The sequence below is a fragment of the Diuraphis noxia genome, unplaced genomic scaffold, assembly GCF_037042655.1.
Source record: "Diuraphis noxia isolate RWA-SAM2 unplaced genomic scaffold, SU_Dnox_SAM2 contig0001, whole genome shotgun sequence".
Lineage (NCBI taxonomy): Eukaryota > Metazoa > Arthropoda > Insecta > Hemiptera > Aphididae > Diuraphis > Diuraphis noxia.
The window spans coordinates 74,290,460-74,312,191 of NW_028301711.1; the positions used below are offsets into that span (position 1 = coordinate 74,290,460).

The 21,732-nt window shown below is 36.2% G+C and overlaps 1 protein-coding gene and 2 pseudogenes across 1 annotated transcript; all 3 read right to left on the reverse strand.

Moving 5' to 3' along the window:
• Window positions 1-5,331: 5,331 nt before the first annotated feature.
• On the reverse strand, window positions 5,332-8,649 carry LOC149061690 (uncharacterized). Its single transcript, XM_089215073.1, has 4 exons — window positions 8,392-8,649; window positions 8,175-8,306; window positions 7,305-7,563; window positions 5,332-6,737 (listed from the first exon to the last, which is right to left on the reverse strand). Exons 1-4 carry the CDS (start codon window positions 8,647-8,649, stop codon window positions 5,332-5,334), a joined length of 2,055 nt encoding a protein of 684 aa, XP_089071199.1.
• Window positions 8,650-16,200: 7,551 nt separating this feature from the next.
• Window positions 16,201-18,137, reverse strand: LOC107166697 (uncharacterized; annotated as a pseudogene).
• A 1,109-nt stretch (window positions 18,138-19,246) lies between these two features.
• Window positions 19,247-21,493, reverse strand: LOC149061691 (uncharacterized; annotated as a pseudogene).
• Between the last annotated feature and the right edge of the window lie 239 nt (window positions 21,494-21,732).

Genomic DNA, 21,732 nt, shown 5'->3' on the forward strand with positions numbered 1-21,732 from the left:
TATTATTGACAAGATTAATTACTTTTTTACCCAAATGTACACTTCCGTTTGGTAGTATTTTAGGTCCACACGTTTTGTCTATATCGTAAGACTTAAACAAGTCGTTTATTTTGAAAGCTAGCGAATCGTCTGTGTCGTTTATTTCAAAATATTGAGAGCCTTTTCCAAGTTCCGCGGGTGAGGATTGAAATGTTGTAGGATTTAAATGTTATTTCAATGGTTCGATAATCGGACTTAACGTTTCTGATACTATTGAGTGAATATCAGCTTTCCCGTGTTTTAATGCTACATACTTGCGTTTAATATTTTCTTTGGCTTTAATCAATTCTCCGAGTGCCTCACCGTTAGCAGCCATGTCTGAGAATGAGGTAATTTCATGAAAACAAAAATTTATATAACGACAAATGTGTTAAATCCGTGACGATATCGACCGTTATCACGTTCACAGTCTTTGTTTATTACGATAAACTTGAATCTCCCCAGACTCCAACACGATGTACTAAAGTTTTTAAACTCTGAATACGACATATCACCAGAGCAATGCTCATTGTATACATGCTTTAAATTAGTTTCGTCTTGTTTAAATAATACAATAAAATTAGCGTTATCACGCAAAAGTTGTTTCGGTACTTTTGAATAACTCTGAGCCAGGTAGCAAACGTCTTTTAAATTATGTCTAGCTCTGGAAAAGTAAGTTCTTGCAATATACTGATTTTCAGAAATAATATCGTGTCAAAAATAATTACAGAGTTCGGCAAAGCTTCTTCGGGTGCTATAACTTCTTCGTTTTCGTAGAACGTGAATAATTTTATTCCATCAATGCCTGATAATATATCGCAAAGCATTTTATATTTAGGTTGATCCAATGTTTTCGAATATATGTATACGTTGTGGAATCGTATTCCGTTTATATTGGTTAATAATGTGAAAATTAAATTTGTTTTTCCGCAGCCAGAAGGACCCACGATAAGCGAGCGTATCGTATTAGGTAGAAGCGCTCCATGTCTTTGTTTTTCATACGAAGTAGGCGGGTCCACGTTTTCAACTGTGAGTTGTATATCTTGCTTAAGGAATTTCATTTTTAAATATATCTGTTACACTGAGAACGTGATCAGTGCACGATGTCACCCGCTCGAAGAAAGACCAAGAATGGCGCCGGTCTTATCAACACGCTTATAAATAAATTACCGCTCGAGCTTCACGTACCTGGTGAGATCATAATATGCATATATTTTATTAGCAATAATAATAATAATATTTATCCAAAGGTTATCAATATTGTGGTCCTGGAACAAATTTAAACAAACGTTTAGCTTGTGGAGATCCAGGAATAAACCCATTAGACACTGCATGTAGAGATCACGATATTGCATACGATCGTAGTAACTCACGGATTGTAACTAGGCTGATGACTATATATTAGAGCAGCGAGCCTTGGATAGGTTCAAGTCTAAAGATTCTAGTTTAAAAGAAAAAGCTGTGGCTTGGGGTGTGACTACCGCCATGAAAGCAAAACGTAAAATCGGGGCTGGTTGTGAGTTTAAAGCGGCTGTCAAAGCAGCTAAAACCACTATAAAGAAAAATGTCGGTGACAAAAACCTGATGAAATTAAGTAGAAAATGTGTAACTGTCGCACAAAAAACATTCAAAAATAAAAAAAACTAAAGTTCCAAGGGTTATATCAATTCCAAAAAAAGGAGGTGTGTTACCACTCATTCCAATTTTTGCCGGTTTGTCAGCACTTGGAGCGCTAACTGGTGGTGTTGCCAACGTGGTTAAGATGGCTAGTGAATTTAAAAGAAATTCAAAATCTCATTTGGGCGGTGGATTATACATCGCATTGTATAAAGGCACCTCGTATAAAATCGGAGCAGGGTTAAATCTCGCACCATATAAAAGTGGTGGTGGCTCAAAAACAAGAAAAACTAAAAAAAAACTAATAACTACGTTACCCAGAAGAGCTTTGTACGATTTCGAACTTGTAAAAATCGCTCGTTTGATTGAAATACCTCATTTCATCGGCGTGTTTACTAGAGATAGGTTGCCTGTTCGTCGTAAACGAATAGAATCAGCGATTGTTAACTTGGATTCGGAAAACGGTACAGGTACTCACTGGGTAGCGTATAAAAAAATCGGAAATCAAGTTCAATATTATGACAGTTTTAGAAATTACCACCTCCATTAGAAGTACAAAACTATTTTCACGCGTGTGATATCAATTTCAATTATAGCAGAGAACAGAAATATAATACTACAAACTGTGGCCACTTGTGTTTAAAATTTTTATCATGTACACGATAACATTAAACGGGAACTCGAGTGAATTGTCATGTGATATTTTTCCACCGTTGGAAGTAGGAAGCACAGCACAAATATGTCTTTTGAGCTTACAAACAAATAATTCGATACCAAACATCGAACATGGCTGTAATACTATCGGGTTCCGAAATTTAATCGGCATGCACGAAAACATAATTATACCTACGGGGACATATGAGTTGGAGCAATTAGAGAGTATTATACAAAAAATGTTACCAGACTATGTCTCTCGGTTTGAATTAAAAGCAAACAACAGAACATTGAAGTGTATTATGTCGTGTAGTGATAACGAAGACTTATCCGTTGGAAATAGTATAGCTACATTAATAGGGTTTAAAAATAATGTATACACCACTGGCTCTAGTTACGAATCGGAAAATATAGTTAATATTATGAAAATAAACAGTATAAAAGTGGATTGCAACTTGGTCACCGGTTCATTCTGAGACGGAGAGCCGAACCAGACTATACACGAGTTTTATCCATCTGTATCTGCAGGATATAAAATCGTTGAAGTACCTAGACATCCAGTTTTTTATGCTCTTAACACTAGATCAGTAACCAGGGTAAGTATCACACTAAAAGATCAAAACGATTGCCTAATTAATCTTCGCGGCGAACCAATAACAGTCCGTCTACAAATCACGCACGGATATGGCACTCAAGTTTAATATAAAAACCGGTACAATCAAAAAACCTGTCAGTTTACCGTCTGCCGTTAAGAAGTCAACATCTAAACCGAAAAAAACTATTTCTAAACCGAAAAAAAACGAGATCAAGCTCACTAAAAATAATTTAAATTTTCTCCGTACGTTGCAAGGTTAAAAATAAATATGGATGACACGTATTTAGACGTTACGGCCGGCTATGTCGATTAGTGTAAAATAACCCAAATGAATTATCTTTCGTTCTCTCCGTACTCAAACATGTCTTTATCTAACAAGGATGAGAATAAGTATTTTAAATATGGATGCATACACTTTACCGTGTGAGAGTTTTATTTACATCGAAGGTAAATTGAAAAAACTTAGTGATGCTGTTGGTGATGTACGTTTTTCAAATAATGGATTAGCATTTTTATTCTGTGAAATGCGATATGAAATAAACGGTATAGTGTTGTATATGCATGCCTGTGTGTATGTATATAGGTATGTATGTATGTACTACGTATATATTAAATTTATGTATGTGTTGTAACGTCACAGCATTTTTTTTGCACTGATATGATTATTACAACAATTATACCTGTACCCGTAGTTTCACTAATGAGCATACCTTATTTATATATTATTATGACTATCGCGCGCTAATGCAGAAATGACCGCAGTATTATGTAATAATTGTCCCCTGGCCCTCCACAAACCCGCAGTGTACGGTGTCCACACGTCGCCACGCACGGCCGTCGTTGCTGTCAGCGCTTTCGTCGCGTCCGGCGGCACCGCACCGGCGGAACGATGCTGAAATCTCCCCGAATATTATGTATTCCCACAATATGACGACACTGGCCTGCCCCACCAACATCGAAAAGCTCCGCCGCCAGCACCAGGCCACCGCCGTCGCCGGGTTTCCGACAAAACAAAATCATTTCTTTTTTTTCTTCTTCAACTACGCTGTACCTGGCCGGTATTATTTTTCAACCGACGTCTCTACACACGTTCCGACCGACGTCTCTACACCCGTTCTAACGACGACGATACACAGACCACGCGGTCAACAATTTTTGGCACACCAATCAACTCGGTGAAACATATGCCGATTGCTATCATCATTTTCCACACCTGCAACATATCACGATGATGGGCTAAAACCACCCACGAGGGCCCGGGCGGCGGCCACAACTGCTCCAGCCACAACAACCATGCAGCCACGTCAAAAGTCGTAATATGTTTTTATTCCCCCTGTCCCCCCCTTTACCAGCACGTAGGCCACAGGTTATGCGAAATTCATGTTCGTATAACCTGTGCGCCAGGGAAGCGTCGCACGACGCGGGTCCCTAACAAAATCTAATTCCCCCTACTTTCGGCTTTAACAAGCCCGGCACGTTTTCCCGGTAACCCTGCGAGGACACGCCATGAGTGATATGGTGTGTTGCCTCCCGTGGGCCGCGGAAACATGCGACAAACAAATTATTATATTCTGTAATTGCCATGTGCCACCTTAAATTATTATATTCTGTATTTGCTTATTATTTTATTATGATGAACATTTTGTTATATTATAATAATGTCAAGTATTAAACACATGTTATGCCAACCTATTATATTGTCTTAATAACCAAAATCATTATTCTTATTATTCTTTAATATTATCTTTTTCTCCCCTTAAATAAATAAATCCTCGTCATTCATTTGCCGTTGCGTGTGCAAAGCCTGTGAGCTCCACCGACTTGGCCCTCGGGTCATCACCAGTGTTGGGAATAGATAACTAATAATTTATCTAGATAAAGATAAAGATAACAGTACCTAATTTTATCTAGATAAAGATAAAGATAGTTATACTAAATTTTATCTAGATAAAGATAAAAATTATTACATTTTTATCTAGATAAATATCAGATAATTTCATGTTTAATTTTGCAAATATTCAGTTATATAGCTATTATTTTTTTTTAAATACATCATATATTTAAGACATTAAAAATTTACATAAAATAAAATAGTTTATTTTTCAAATACATATGAAATGTCATTCTCTGACTTAATTTTATAATAATACAATGAAGCTGTTAGCTAACATTTGAAAAAAAAATAATAACAGTTTTTAAAATAATAATAAGTCAAACCCTACAACATAAAATCATTTCAAAAGTTCTTTCATTTAACCTATTATGCCTAAGTGTTACAACTTGTATTGCCAAAAAAAAAAATACATACTTATTTAAAACATATTACTTATTAACATAAAATAAAATAGTTTATTTTTAAAATACATATGAAATGTCATTCTCTGACTTAATTTTATAATAATACAATGAAGCTGTTAGCTAACATTTGGAAAAACAATAATGATAAGTCAAACCATGTTTGATCTACAACATAAAATCATTTCAAAAGTTCTATCATTTAACCTATTACGCCTAGGTGTTAAAACTTGTATTGCCTTGCTAAATAATCTCTCAACTGGTGCTGAGGATGGAATTGTAGTATTATACTTTAGGAATACCTCTTTAATAATAGGGTATTGGTTTAGAATGTCTAAGTCTTTTTTTGTTGAACTTAAGAATGATATAGCTTCTAAATTTGCATTATTTAATGTCTTTGTTTCGGAACCAGTGTTACTTATACCAATTTTATTTGTTGTACAGATATTGCTATAAAATGCATTATCACTGTTATCAGAATCTATTTCTTCATCTTCAATAACCGAGTTTATAAAATGTTCGGAAGTTGTAGCTACCACGCTGCACTCTTTTAAAAATAGAGTTTTACAAACATTTATATACCTAACAGGTATCCAACTGAGCTTGAATTTGGGGTGGCTTATGGAAGCAATAACGAATATTTTACTTTCTGGACTACTTAAATCAAATAGATAACTAAATCTAGTTTCTATGGATTTTATAATTATAAAACTTAATGGCTTACAATGTTTCAGATCTGTAAATGCTATTAATAATCTCCTTAGTACCAGAATAGTTGGTGCTACATAACCCAAAAAACTCCTATTTTCACCCTGTAATTTGTCCAATGATATAGCTAAGGGTTCCATGGTTTTGCTATATTCTTCTAAAAATACCCATTCATTTAATTTTAATTTAGTTAAATGTAAATCATCAAATAACTTAATAATTTGTGTTTTATGTTTCAAGATTTTTAGTGATGCATCATACAAAGAATTCCAGCGCGTTATTACAGGTACTGGAAATTTACAACTACATATTTCAAGTACTTTGTCTGAAGCAACAGTGCTTCTACTAATTAAGTTCCAAAAACTATACAATTTTTTAAAAGTTGATTCAGAAAGACGTAAATAGTTAGTATCAGTGATTTTAGCAATGTCTGTGGTCGCAATCAAATTTAATGTATGTGCACAACATTTTAAATGATGTGGTAAACAAAAAGAATCATCTGAATTAGGTAAATTATTAAAAATTTTCTCTACATCCATTATTTCCATGGTATCTATTTCTAAATCAGAATTATCATAATCAGAATTATTTTCATTTAAGTCACCAACTGAAGTTGACTCGGACTGAAATGATGAGTCTATTGAAAATGTTCTAAATGACTTTCCAAAATTACTAGCGTTATCAGTCACTGTATGCGTAATTTTAGAATAATGGATACTGAAATTCTGTGTTATTTCTGTCATGACTTCAGCGATATTAAAGTAGTTGTGACTCCCTTTGATTCGTTTGCAGCATAAGACAAACGATTTACGCAGATATGACTCGGAATCAATAAAATGACAAGTCATTCCTAAAAATAAAAATATAAATTAGAACTCTTCATATCTCTCTCTAGTCTAAAATATTATTGTTAAGACTTAACAGATATCAGACAATTTCATGATAAATTAATAATCATAAATCATAATTATTTAAAATAATATAGTAGGTTTAATAAGTTAATAATATATTAGGTATCTAGACACTAGGACAGGTATACATTACATTAGAAACTTTATTTAACAAAACTGTAAGTGGCCTGTAACTACTTAATTTATTTGTTTACATTTTAATAACTAATTTTAGGGAATCATGAAATGTTAACTTAAAAATGTTTCTATAAATTTATTTAATAAATTAATGTTTTACCATTTTAATAATAATAGTGGTAAGTGTCTTTATACAATGCTATTCCTTTAATAAATATATAATGTAACATATTATTATAAATATTAATTTAAAAAATGTATTTTCAAGATACCTACTTTATTAATTTATGAGAAAATTTAAACATAACATATTTTTTTAAGGAAGCTTCAAGTTTGCTAAATAAAGGTTTGACTGCATATTGCAAAATGTACACAAATATCATACATACCCATGTAACTTTTATTATTCCCACTCCAAATATCAGCAGTTGTGCAGATATAATTTTGTTTTTCAATCAAATCAGTTAGCATTAATACATATGCATTGTAATTTTCTGTTAGCTGTTTTGATATTTGTTTTCTATTTGGCAGAATTGTTTCATCTTTAGATTGAGTCAGTCCCAGAATCAAATTGCGAAAACTTGGTTTTTCACAAGTTACAAGTGGACGCATCTCACTTATGATATACTCAAAAACCAAATCATTTATCTATTGACATAAATTTTACTATGAAAATCAAATTAATTCAAAACAATTAAAAAATGCTATTATTTAGGTACCTAGTTAAAATTAAATTAAACAACATTAATATAATTAATTTGGTAAATAATATTATAGTTTATTTATGTATACTATATACATATTACATAGTAGCCGTGGATTATTATCTTCCAGTATGGTATGGTCTACCGACATTTTGTGTACTACCTACCTAACTAACTATAATAAATATAAGTATAGTATGCAGTCTACAAATTATATTTCTTATGGGTACTTTTCTACATATTAAACATCTTTCATGGTATGTACTAAATTGGATGTTTAATATTGAAATACAAAACAAATAATTAATACAAAATACAAACTATGTAAATGTAAATATATTTAAATGTTAGGAAAAACTTTAGAAGTAGGGTATTAATTATTTATATGTAATTTATATTAATAATAATATACCTTATAAAGTTATACCTAACTATTTTCCGAAACAAAATAAACAAATCTCAGGACTGAAAAGGTTAATTTGGTTTCCTACTTACCTAATAGATTTAATTATATTATTAATTTATTCAACTTTATTAATATTATATTATTATTACCTTTTGCTTTGTAATTGCTTTTGAATGAATATCCAATAATTTTGTTTGCTTGGTATTTGTGAATTTATCTTTGTCCATAAGATTATTTTTTCTAGATTCTTCAACTTTGGACATGATTGAAGCATGTTTATACTAAAATAGGTGTAAAGTATTATTTATTAATATCTTAGGTGATTACTATTTAAAATTAAATCGATCTTCATAAAGTTATACATACCTTGTAATGGCTAAGGAAATTGCCACTTGAATTAATACTCCCATTCACAATTTTTGAGCAATTTTGACACGATGCAGATAATTTATTTTTTTCTAAGGATACTATTTTATAAAATTCATTAAATAAATACTTCAATTTCGAAGTATTTATCAGAAGATTCGTAGATTCCGTTGTTTCAGTTGATTGAGTAAATCTTGTATCATTATCTGTTTTTTGGACCTTAGATGGGCCACTTAAAACTTGCACAAACCGCTTCATAATTATTTAAACAAACAATTAATAAGAAAACTAAACAAAAAATAATAATAAAAACGGAAAGTTGCACAAAATGTCACAGACGACTGACGAGGAATAACTGAGAAGTGAGCTGTGAGAACATTAAATGATAACTGAAAACAGCCAACGACGACTTATAATTAGTGGGAATAATATTATTAACTTCCACAATGGTATTATAAATTTATAAATATAAAGAGTAAAGACGTATCACTCGTATCAGCTAATGACGATCGTCATAATATTATGGTGGCGGCCGGCGGGTAATAGGGAATCCTTATTAGGGATATATCATAATATAATGTTATCGCTTTTGCTATTATTAGTTATTCTTCTATAGAACGGCCAACGAAACTATTGTGACTGCGGTCGCTGTCGATGACCGTTTTTGTGAAAACCAGGGGTTCTAATTATAGTTACCTTCTGGCTTCTACATAACATAGGTATTTTATATTTTTAGGTCTTTTCATTATTTTTATTATTTACGATGTAATACTCGAGACTATAAATGAACATTCATTATTAAAATACATGGTATAATGACGTAAATATAAATATTTTTAATTTAAAAATTAAAAAAAATTTTTAAGTAAATTAAAATAAATTATCTAGATATGTTACTCATAGATAACTAGAATTTTATCTAGATGAAGATAAATATGACAGAGTTGAAATTTATCTAGATAAGATAAAAGATGAATAATTTTTATCTAGATAACTTATCTAGATAAATTTATCTAGATATTTCCCAACACTGGTCATCACGCGGTGCGGCTCATAGGTCACGGCAAGAGTGTTCCCCTTTTGTCGTGGGTGTTTTACGGAGCTCTAAAAAGCTCCGGATTCTCACAGTGTGTATGTATATATGTGCAGGGGGGGCTTGCATATATATAACGCTCAAATGTGCTGTCTCAGGATAAAATGACTGTGTGACCGATTCGGTTTTCACGATGGTCTACGTGACCAAAAAGGCTGGGTCAGCACATACTGAAGGCCTCGGACGGACCGTTGCAACGCGCCCCGTCTGTTGGTGGTCAGTCAAGTCTGGTCAAAAGAGTGAGTAACACCCGCGTTACTCAGCAGAGCATCTTATAATTTGTATAGCAGAACCTCGTATAGTTTCAATCAGATCCTCTCGTAATATTAGTATTTTAATATTCATTTCTTTAGTGTGTAATTCATTTAAATATTCAGTTCTTTAGTGTTTAATTCATATCAATATTGATTTATCCAGTGTTAAGTTCATAAATCAGTAATTATAATATAATATATATACCTATAACCAACACATGTGTTACTTCATTTGACACTAACAACTAAGATAAACCTCACACGACGGTACACCACACTTCATTGGTGGCAGCGGTGGGATCTCTAAAAGCGAAAAACTATCGTAATTTACTTTGCGACAGTGCAATTTTGGAGATCACTAAAGAACCTACGTGGACTACCGCCGATTGAGTTCAATCGATTTTGGTGTCAGAAATCCGATACAGAAAATCTACAGAAAATCCGCAGAAACTCGTGCAGAAACTCAATAATCAGGGACACGGTCACACGGACGACAAAAGGTGTATAATATATTATATTATAATAAAGTGTATTATCGATAACATTACGCGTCGCCACCAGCAGTGTCGTATCTGCGCGTCGTTATATCCTACCGACGGAGTATTAAGATATATATATATACACACACACACACACAATCGCGTATATTATACATTATACATAATATATACGTATCCATTGTCATTATATCGCTGAACGAACGCGCCGCCGACATCGCTGCATAGCCGCACGTCATCAAGGTCGGGTAGGGATAACATATGCAGTGCCGCGTCTTAGCTGCCGTGGGGGCAACCCGTTCAAAGTACTCGTACGTAAAATAACGAAATAGGGCCCGTGCGTCTGGGAGGAGCCCGTTCATTAGTACTCGTCGCTATTAAAAATTAAATATTATCATCGCCGCCGCCACGGTACACGTCGTCGCGTAATTAATTCAGTCAGTAATTAACGACTTAATTAGTGCAACAATGGAGGGGGGAGATTACGCGAATGGAACGGACATTGACAGGTTGTTACACAATCAGGTGCTCAACGCATTTATAAGCGGCTTACCCGAATCTTATCGGATATTATTAAAAGCGCGAGGCCCTAAGAAGCTGAGCGACGCGTTAGTATTCGCTTTAGAAGAGGAAACAGAGGGAAACCTGGCGAAGGAAACTCAATTGTTCAGTATACAAACTAACACCAAGAATCAACAGCCATCGAAATCTTATTCCGGAGTGTCAAAACATGGAAACAATGGTAAAAGCAACAACACCAATAAGGGCTGTTTCAAGTGTGGCAGAACGAATCATTTTGCCAGAGACTGCAGAGCATCACAATGGGATCAAGAAAAGTTTAGAGCCAATCAACAAAGTGGACCACAAAATTTCAAAAACTCCGTTAGAAATGTATTGATATGTAGATATTGCAAGAAAGAAGGGCACGAGCTAGAAGAATGCCGCAAAAGGAAATACGTAAACAGCAAGAAAGAACAGGACCCAAAAGAAGTCACTGCAGAGAATCAGAATGCGGGAAACGGGGCAGAGCCGAGCACAACCAGCGCACGTTCGGTTCAGCAGATTCAGAGCGCTGTTTTAAGTCTGCAACGGCCCTCCACTTCTCAGCAGCATTAATAGACAATACGACCTCGCTCAGGATTGCACAGTGTGTAAAGGAAAATGTAAGATTGTTGGTGGATACTGGTAGTGACGTAAATATGATAAAACTTTCAGAGCTGAAGAAAAATATACTGGTGGACGAAACCACTATTTACAAACTAACAGGTATAAATTCACAGCCAGTGTTCACCATAGGATCAGTCACTTTAAAAATCCAACTTGGAACGGAAGATACAACTGCCGGGTTCCAGGTCACGCATGACAACTTTCCTATATCAGAAGCAGGGATTTTGGGCGCTCCATTTCTCCGAGACAATGGAATAAATATTAACTTCAGAACCTCTACATTGTCGACAGAATCTTCAAATCCAGAACCTCCAGAACCTCAGATTATCCAACCACGTTCGGAAACACTCATACCCGTCTTGACAGACAAGGAAGATGGGACAACCTTAATAATCCATGCGCAGAACATCGGAGAAAAAGGGATTTTATCGGGAAATCATGTAAAGGATGGACAGATATTGGTCTCTGTAATAAACACGTCAGAGGATCCCATCGAATTGTTTCCACCCTGGCTGGGGGGTGTGCAACATGAAATCTTCAGAGAATCAGGTGCCTATGTCTGTCATCAAATAGAAGAACAGAAAGGTAAAGAGATCCGAACAAAAGGGTTAACAGAAACAATTCAAATGGACCACCTAAATCACGAGGAGCGAGCCAGCCTCCTACGAATATGTAAAAAATATCAGGATTTATTTCATTTTGAGGGAGAACCTCTGTCGTTCACCACAGCGATTCAGCATGAAATCAAAATTCCGGAAGGAACGGCTCCAGTAAACATCAGGCCTATATGGCCTATATGGTAAGCCTATATGGCTTCCCTACGCTCATAGACAGGTGATTGTCGAGCAAATCTTAATTAAGATTAACAATCCTTAATCAAATCCGTTGAGATCGTTAATAAAAACATCAGAGATTTGAAAATTGACTCGACGGATGCATGCGCCAGGATCGATACACTCGAGGATAAAGTCTTTGGATATCATCAGTATTCATACAAGCCTGACGCTAGTAAGACGTTATAATATATATATATAATAATATAGCAAGTACAATCGCGTATACGATGCCGTCGGCCATTCTGGATATCCAGTGCGTGCTAGGTCCGAACTCTAAGTATTTTATAAAAGAAATGTCTATAGTTGATATAGACGGGTGGGCTAGCCAACACTGGATTTTTTAGTACACATACGAACATCGTCTACGGCTAAAATCAAGTCTGTCAACCTGTGGTTGTTTCGCAACTACTTTCTTCAAATGTCTTTGGATTGCGGGGACGTGGAGTATTCCGAAATAGAAAAGATTTTAAAATCGTTACATTTCGAATGCATTTACGTGAAAGGCGAAGAAAAACGGCAGATCATTCAAGACTTCATTCCCAATGTCGAAATCGTCGAGATGGGCACGGATTTGGACTGTCCGTGACTCGATCAGCTACACGCGGGGCTGGGCAAAAATATACAACCGTGCTGTTTATACCATATGAATTTAGATAGTGCACAATGTAGATATAATCGAGTTTTTGCATTACTTAAATGGTTTAAAAATAATATGTAAAAATAATGTGATATACCATTTAATTTTTGTATATAATATTTCTGAAATAAATGCATATTATATTATATAATCGTGTAAAGAGTTTTATTACGCATATTATATCCTTGTGTGTATAACATGTATATACTCCACATCTGGGATTGATGGTTGGTCGGCGTCACACAAACGACCTCGCACTCCATAACATGATTTTTAAAAATAATTTTTTTCTGTATACACTATATAGTCTCCAAGTAGATACATATACATAATATAATGTCTACGAATATCGAGTTTTTCACACAAATAATCGTATTCGTTAGCCGCATCTGGATGACCTTATAGACGGAGGGTGTAAAGTATCATCATCTCGCTGTGACGGTAATCCGCCTGCAGTCACATGTGGTTCGGACAATACATACCGCTAGATATACGACGCGCTACGCGCAGGATCCGCTCGAGGATCGACCTTTTTCACTGTAATTTACACATGCATGTATATCAATCGGTGTACCCGTTCAATATTGCCCACGCCGAACGATATAGGTGGGGGTGGCCGTCGACGACGATAATTTTGGACACATGTCCGCTGTCCACTCAATATTGAATCAATCCTATTTTCTCTACAGCACTAAGCAGACCTCTCCAGATGTCATCACTCGCCAGTTCAAAACATAAATATTACAACGCCTCCGTACGAATAAAGTGAGTTTTATTTAATTATTATTATTATATTCTGACGTATTACACGAGACTAATGTCTTGTTAAAGTCTAATGTCAGTGAGAAATTTTTATATCTTATATAAAATTAACGGACGATATTTTTTTTATTTTTTTTAGTTCTGAATTCATAATCATTCAACCATATCAAGACGACTTCATCACACGACTCTACACACACGTCGTCTAATTAAAGAAGTGAGTTAATTCAACTAATTTAAATAATTTACTTTTTTTCTAACGTAAATTTTTTTCTGTTCACAGTTAATTATGGATGTTTTAAATTCGCTCCAGCGGCAGACGAACGTGTTGAATCTATCTATCGGGGAGCTGACAAAGGACATCGAATACCGTGTGGCGTGTACAATCGATTAATTATGTGGAGACGAAATTTGGAACGGCTGTGGCATGCGTCTTACAAGATCCGGCTGGCGGTGGGATAATCAACGTATTTCTCCCCAAGTCCGTGCAATTGCCAAGTGATGAAATACAACGGTTCAATCAACATGAGGCTGACCCGGTAAATCTCATTTTTTGGAGGATGAGTAAAAAAAGCTTTATTATTAAATTCGTACCCGCTTAAGCTCGTTTTTCGGGTGATGTCTAATGTAACTTAAAAAAAAAAAAAAAAATATTTTTATGTCTTGTTTTCAATAAAAAAATTTAAAAATATGTTTTTATTTTCATTTTATCTAGATCCTATAGTTTTAAGGGACGTATAATATAATTATATACATTTAACAAGTTATAAAATTATTTTGTCCGAGCAATGAGTTGGTTTTAAAAAATATATTATTTAAAAATTATTATAAGGTTTATTCTCGCAAATACGAGATGATGAAATATTTTATATTTATAATGTTTTATTATTTAATAGTCGACATTTGTATACGAATTTAGGAGACGTATAATATAATTATATACATTTAACAAGTTATATAATTATTCTGTCGTAATAATAATAATAATAATAAACCTAATAATAATGTTGTGACCTCGGTATAATATTATATCGGATGAAGATAAGGGTGAGTATAAGATAAGATAAGATAAGATAAGATAAGATAAGATAAGATAAGATAATGATGAGACACAGATATATACAATAAACTAGATTGCTAACTATTGATAAGACGTGAATCAAAGTTCCGCCATTTTATCTGAGGCCAGAAGTATTATCAATCATTATCACTTATATATATTCTTCGGTTTTATGCGGGGCAAATTTGGGCATAATAATAACCCAAATTGTTCTGGAGTTTAAAAATGCTCTAAAAAGTATCTTATTGCATAATTCTATAAAAATGAGCTCTGGAAATTGTGCATTGTTGTCACCAGTTGAAGATTCACTTTTTGCGATTAAATGGAACTATAAAAAACCCAAAGAGCAATATAATGATGAGATTGATTATTATTTATTGGCAGATCATTGGAACAATACATTTCTTAGTTTGATCACTGAAAATGTTTTGTATTACATCAGTGGATATGTAGTAAAACACTCTTACAGAATTTTAAGTGTGAATCTTGTATTCGAGCTATTCTAGATACTCAAAGTGTCCATGATCATACATACTGCAATGAAGGAGATGATAATAAATCAATTAGGAAATTTACATTTGTAAAACAACGAGACGGCCTTAAACTACCTTCAGATAGCGTCTATAAAACTATTAGATTGACAAAAACTTTGTTTAGATAAATCATTGATAATTGATAAAAAAAAATTGTTTGTTAAAAACATGGACCAAAAAATAATTATTTATGTACAAAATGAATTAGCAACATCTTCAACAGTATCCAGAGAGTGTATTAATAGTTGGGATACAACCAACTTATATACAAAACCACATAAAATAGATATAACAAACCAAATAACCAGAACATACCTCAAGATACGACTACATGCCTACAGTAAAATACTGACATCGTCAATTGTAAAAACGGCAAGCAAAAGACAAAAACTGACAAAAACTATTTTATTTTATAATATGTAATTTACTGATCAACGTTATATTTAGTAATAGCTTGCTATAGTTTATAACAGCTACCTATACCATATACCTATTTATATGTAAAACTAAAAATATTTAAAAGTATATTTAATTGAATTGATTTATATAATTATTAATTATAACTAATTGTGATTTACAGAATTATTTTTCTAATATCGAAAAAAAAACATTTGTTATCAATATAAATAATAAGTGATATGGTGTTCCGGCCTCGATTAAAATGGCGGATTGTTGGCTTCAATTAAATACACAGGCTGTATAGGTCAGTTAGCAATCTAGTTTATTATATATATCTGTGTGATGAGAAGATAAAGATAAGATAAAATATGATAAGGATTGAAAGATGAATCTGTGATACTAAAATAATAATAATTTAAAAAAACGAGATTAAATATAAAAACGGTGTTAATATAATATTTTAGTTAGCATGGTACATGCACATATTTTTGTATACAACGAACGTATTTCAAGAGGTTATACAAATTATATATATATATATGATTTGAGGTAATTTAAAAATAACAATAATTTAATATTTCGCGAGGTAGTGCCCGTGCGCATACGTCGAAATGTCCGGTAACACGTAACGCTTGTCGTCTCTCGTCTACCCTGTTCAAGACGAGTTTCATAGACCTAATTGTTTGCACTTCGTGCTTAAACGACCGCATAGACACATTGTCTCTATACGGCGTGAAAGGCATATAGCTGTAAACGTGGGATGGGGGCGTGATCGTCGACGGCTGAGTCGACTGCGTAGCAAGAATTGAGGCGTTCCTTGATCATTTTACCCCTAGTAGCGTCAAATTCGTCGTCGCACTCGTCGGATTCTGCATCGTCGTCCGCGTCGGCAAATAAGCACCGCTTATGTTCGGCGAACGTCAGGTGATTACGAATCACCTGCCCCATAACACCCTTAGTACGAATGCAGACGTCCTGCTCCACGTCGTAGGCGTAAGACTTGGCACGCAACGCTACGAATTCGTACACAGTGCGGGAATCGGTCACATTTTTGAACAGGCCCGGAATCCGTTTTCTAACAGTCGAGTAACACTTATGATCGGGCGGTAGATTGGAGGTGTCCATAAACAGCATAAGATTCGGATTGGCTGCCAAGTCGTCGTAAAAATCTTTTGTCTCCACACTGTAGAATAGGGAATCTGAAACACATAATAATAATAATAATAATAATAATATAATATAATACATGTTTTTTCTAGAATGCATATATTGTAAACGCACCAGTATCGGTATACAACAACTCGATGTCGGTTAGGTTAGGTTAGGTTGTACACTTTGCTGAGCTCTAATACGGCGAATCCTATGTTGATAGGTTTGCAGAAATCCACTTCTTTACTGTGTAACTAACGACCGTGTGGTAGCTCAGGGAAGCTAATTACGAGCGATAGAGGTTCAGACGACGCTACTGCGGCGTCCTGGTCGTCATAGGGACCACCAGCACCGGGTTGCCCCGTACCTTTCTGATTTCGGTCGGCTTACGCTGAGAGGGTTCCGTCCTCTCACTAAGGTTCCGTGATTGGTTACTATCTAGCGCTGGTCCCACAGCCACCGCGTTTCAGCCGAGGTAGGCTCCTCAACCTTGAGGGGCATCGTCTCCGGAACGATGAGCCGGTCCGGCGGACGATGGGGCTCCCCTATCCCGCGATACTGACTTGATTTTAAGTTGACGTTAGTTGGTCAACCCGAGGCGAACCTCTCCCACTATTCTGGCTACCCGGGCCGGCTAGTGGTTGGCCTTGTTGTCCCATTCGGTTCCCATCAACCGGATGGGACTAGAGTATTCCGAGCATTGGATGATAGGCTCCATTATGCTCGTCATTATACCCTGATAAATCCTTTTAGTCGCCTCTTATGATTAAGTTGGATTAAACTGATGCTGCAATTCTGTTCCCCAGCAACAGGGACGTAAATGACTCCTAAGCCATGTCCATCTCCTCTTTTGCAACAAGTGTATCTTTTGCAAATCTTCTTTTAGTGTGCTGTATGTTTTCCTTGTTTTCGTGAAAGTGTTTGGCTCGCATGGCCATGCAAAGCCTTCCTCTGTGATTATCTGTGCTAACCTTATTCTGTGCTCACCCTATTTTATGCATTTGTAGATTGCGTGCTCCGGGTCATCTATACCCTCGCCACAGCTGCAGTTCGGTGAATCTCTGAGATTCAACGAGTGTAACTTAGCGGCGAAGTTTCCATGTCGGGTATTGGGTGGTATAGTGGTCCAGCTCGATTGGTATGCTTAGTCTAAATCTTATATCAGGAAATAACCTGTAAGTCCATCTTACCTTTATTGAATTTTCCCACCTTGTCTTGTTCACTTGGTATTAATGTATCTAAAAGGTGTTGTAGTGTTTCTCTGAGAGTCTTTGTGTTTGTCATTTGGCGTCTTGAGAACAGATGGTGCTTCATGTTCTGCCGACCCCTTTTTTTATCCATCTGAAGCATCTTCCCCATTTTTTGTCTCTAATTTCTCCTGAAAATCTTCGCCAAGAATTTCGTTTTTTCCTTTCTCAGAAGTTTTACAAAACTATTTCTTTCCTCATTATATTCTCTTCTATGGAGTTGCCTATCTTCTGGGTCTGAGTTTATTTTTCTGTGTGCTGCTCTCATCCTCTTTCTTTGTTCCTTCAGTTCCCTGGTCCACCATGGAGGATGCTGTTTTGTCTTTACTCTTCTTCTTGGTATTGCTATGTTTGCTGCTTTTGTGATGGCCTGCATTAATAGCTCAGTTCTATCCTCTAAGTCTGCGTGTGTAAAATCGTCTTCTACTATACTTAGGTGCGAAACTAATTCAGAACTGAAGGTTTCCCAGTCTGCTTTAGCCGTGGCATATCTTAGCTTGCTTTTAAGGGTCTTGAAGGAGTCCCCTTTTCCTATGTTATAACTTATTAATCTGTGGTCGCTTGTTATTTTGCCTGCTATAACTTTCCACTCTTCTATTTCTTGTGGTATATCCTCTGTTGACAATGTTATATCAATATTGTTTTCATCCCTTGGGCCCGAGAATGTGAATAGAGGGTCTCTCTTGTTGGCTAACATGAGTTGCTCCTCCGCTATCATATCCTCAACAATCAATCCACGTCTGTCTGTCGTTCTACTAAACCAATTTCTTGAAAAGGCATATATGTCTGCTCCAATTAATGTGCGATTGCCACAGGCTCTCTTAATTCTTCTTAGTGTTTCTATTAGCCCGGCGGTGGGTTCCCTGTACTTAAAATACGCTGAGATAAGGTTTATCTCTTTGTCATTTTCTGCACTTATTGTTGTTACCGTGAAGTTATCGCATGTCAGATCGTTTCTCGCCAGCACTGTTAGTGCTGGATTAAACACAACTATTGCTGCACCATGTAAAATGTTTTGCGCACCCCTATGTTGTACCCCAGGCGATAAGATTATTCTAATCGGCGAAACCTCCAATCCTACGAGCCTCCCTCGTCTGACGTAGGGTTCCTGCATTAGCGCTACATCTTTCTTTTTCCTTTGGGCATAATCTAGAAGGTCCTCATTCTCTGTTGCTGTTCTAGCCGTATTAATCTGTGCTATTCTCATTGTATGTTTACTCATTACTGTCGACCATAATCCGTATTGCGGACATTTATCCTGATTTTCGACGCTTTCATTGTGCATGCTTTGTGATAAGAGGTGTATACCTCACCAAAATTGGCACACTTGGGTGGTTTGTCCTTATTTTTACAGTCTTCGACTTTGTGACCCGATTCCGCACAGTAAGAGCACACCATCTCGGTGGCTTTGCACTTGGTAGCGATATGTCCATACTTCTGGCATCTATAACAAATAGAAACATCCAAGAATTCCTTTACCTTACACGCTGAGTATCTGATGTATACGTTCCTGACGACAACTTTTTTGAATGTCTCGGGTCTGACCTCGCAGACCCAGTGAACTATATCCTTGTCCCTCGGGCCTCTTTTGAATCTTGGGAGTATCTTGTCCTTGTCTGATATATCAAGGCCCAGCTCTGAATTCTGGTCGATTATTGCTTTTGCCAATTCATACAGTCTTAACTCCTTCTCGACTTCGTAAATTATTATTCTAGGCAGCCATGCCCCTGTTTTTTGGATACCAAATCCTTTTTTAGTCAGTGATTCTATTGCTGCCCTGGTTTCGTCATCCGCCGGTGTGATCAACAGATCACCTCCGCTAAGTACTATGGAATCCTTGTTCTTCGGTGCTTTATTCTTTGAGACCATTTGAACCCACAGTAGCTTCTTGGTCTCTTCTGTCGTTTTTTCTCCTGTATTAACTATGAATTTTACTGGGACAATCTGTTCTCTGCATTTGTCAAGTGTCTCCCTCTCTTTTTCCTTTCTTCTCCTACTACTAGATGTTAACGACTTTGGTCTAGATCTTTCCGTACCCGAAGTTGCAACGTCCGTATCCGTAGTGATGGCTTGGGATCTCCCTGCTGACGTTGAGCCTTCATATTCAGTGGCTTCTGTGGTTCTATTTTTTCTTTTCTTCAGCTTTCTTTTCTTTTTAGTACTCTCCGTTTCGGTATCTGTTGTCAAAATATCTTCTGCAATTCTGTTTGTCCTTGGGGTAGGCAATGGGAGGGTTGATGCAAAGTCCACCTTTTTGCTGTCCTCGAGCTCGTAATATATCCTTTTCAATTCATTGTACCTGCCTACATAATGCATGTTTTCCAAGCATAAATCAGTTACTAGTTCATTAAGGAGTTCAACACCCTTGTCTAGTTCTGAGTTGTTTGATGCGTTCAGCTTTTTCTTTGTTGTTGTCTTGAACTTTTCGAAGTACATGGTTAATTCCCTTGCTTTTCGTTGGTAAAAGCTAGCTTTCTCCATTTCGTTCGTTGGGGTTCCTGGTGCGGCTGATTGTTCTTTACGTTGCTTTGCTGGGTTTGTTGGTGTTCTGTATCCCTCCTCCTTTGGAGGAGAGGCATGGTTCCTTTTGTTAGAGACTTTCTATGAAGTCCCTTCTCCTGATGGTGAGTTGTTTTGTGTTGAGTATTGAGTGACTTCCATTTCACTGCTGCTGCTCTTCGCGCCTCCCCTAATTCTCAAAACTGAGTTTATTTGGGGTCTTACGTCGCCTTCTGATTCCTGGTTGCTGGTTCCTTGTGCATAATTACTGATTGATTGCTTGGGGTACCGCCTTCCAAGAGGAGGTGGTAAATGAAATCTTCTTGTTAATTTGCAAGCAGCTTCTGCCTCACTCATATCCGTGTCCGGACCTTTGTTGGTTTCTTCATCGCTTGTGCTGTAATCTCCGTCGTATTCACTGTCTCCTCTTCTTTTCCCTATATGGTGGCAGATCAGTGGATGCTCTGCTTGCCCTTCCGTTTTATTCCATGCTTCTTGCTGGTAAGTAAATTGTCCTAATAATCTCCTTTGGTTTGACCTCCTTGGCCAATCCCTCAAATTGATTGAAGCCACTATGGTTATATAACCCCGCTGGTCCATTGTTTCGAATAAACCTTTTTCCTGCATTTTCCTCTGCTGCCTTTGTTCCCATTCTCTAATAGCTTCCTGCTTATTGCTGCTCCTTGTTTGTTGTCTGCAGTTCGTTTTTGCCAAGTCTGCAAAGGCACCTTTCTTCTCCTCGATTTTCTTGCTGATCTTATCATTTTCTTTAATTATTTTAGCCATGTTCTCTTGTCTCTCTATCTCTGTGTAACCCTTATTGTAGAATTTACTTAGCTTAAGTTCTACTGGCTCTTGCGAGCTTGTAACTGAGCTTAAAGTGCTTATAGAACCAATGCTTGTACCTCTCTTCCGATAATCTTTATAGGGAGGTCTACCGACCGTCCTTGAAGCTTTCCATTGACTCATGGTGCCCCTATAACACCCATGTGCCGTCTCTGGTCAAAAGCTCTGTTTTTCGAACCAGAATTTCCGTTCGAGTTCTCACCGCACCTGAGAAAGCTCCTTAGCCTGGTGCAATTTGAACGAGAGCGCTAAGTCTTCCGGATCGAAAGTTTGGTTGTGGCCACTGCCGGAGCGGTAAAGGATCACTTTGACGTTAGTCGCCTTTTATGCTTATGACCTAAAAGCTCTGGAATTCATCTTAC

Excerpts from the sequence above, each read along its gene's own strand:
- LOC149061690 (XM_089215073.1), bottom strand. The coding sequence starts at position 8,649 with ATGAAGCGGTTTGTGCAAGTTTTAAGTGGCCCATCTAAGGTCCAAAAA. Across the intron at positions 8,307-8,391 it reads ATTTCCTTAGCCATTACAAG|TATAAACATGCTTCAATCAT; the intron begins GTATGTATAACT and ends CACCTATTTTAG. Across the intron at positions 7,564-8,174 it reads AAGCAATTACAAAGCAAAAG|ATAAATGATTTGGTTTTTGA; the intron begins GTAATAATAATA and ends TTATGTCAATAG.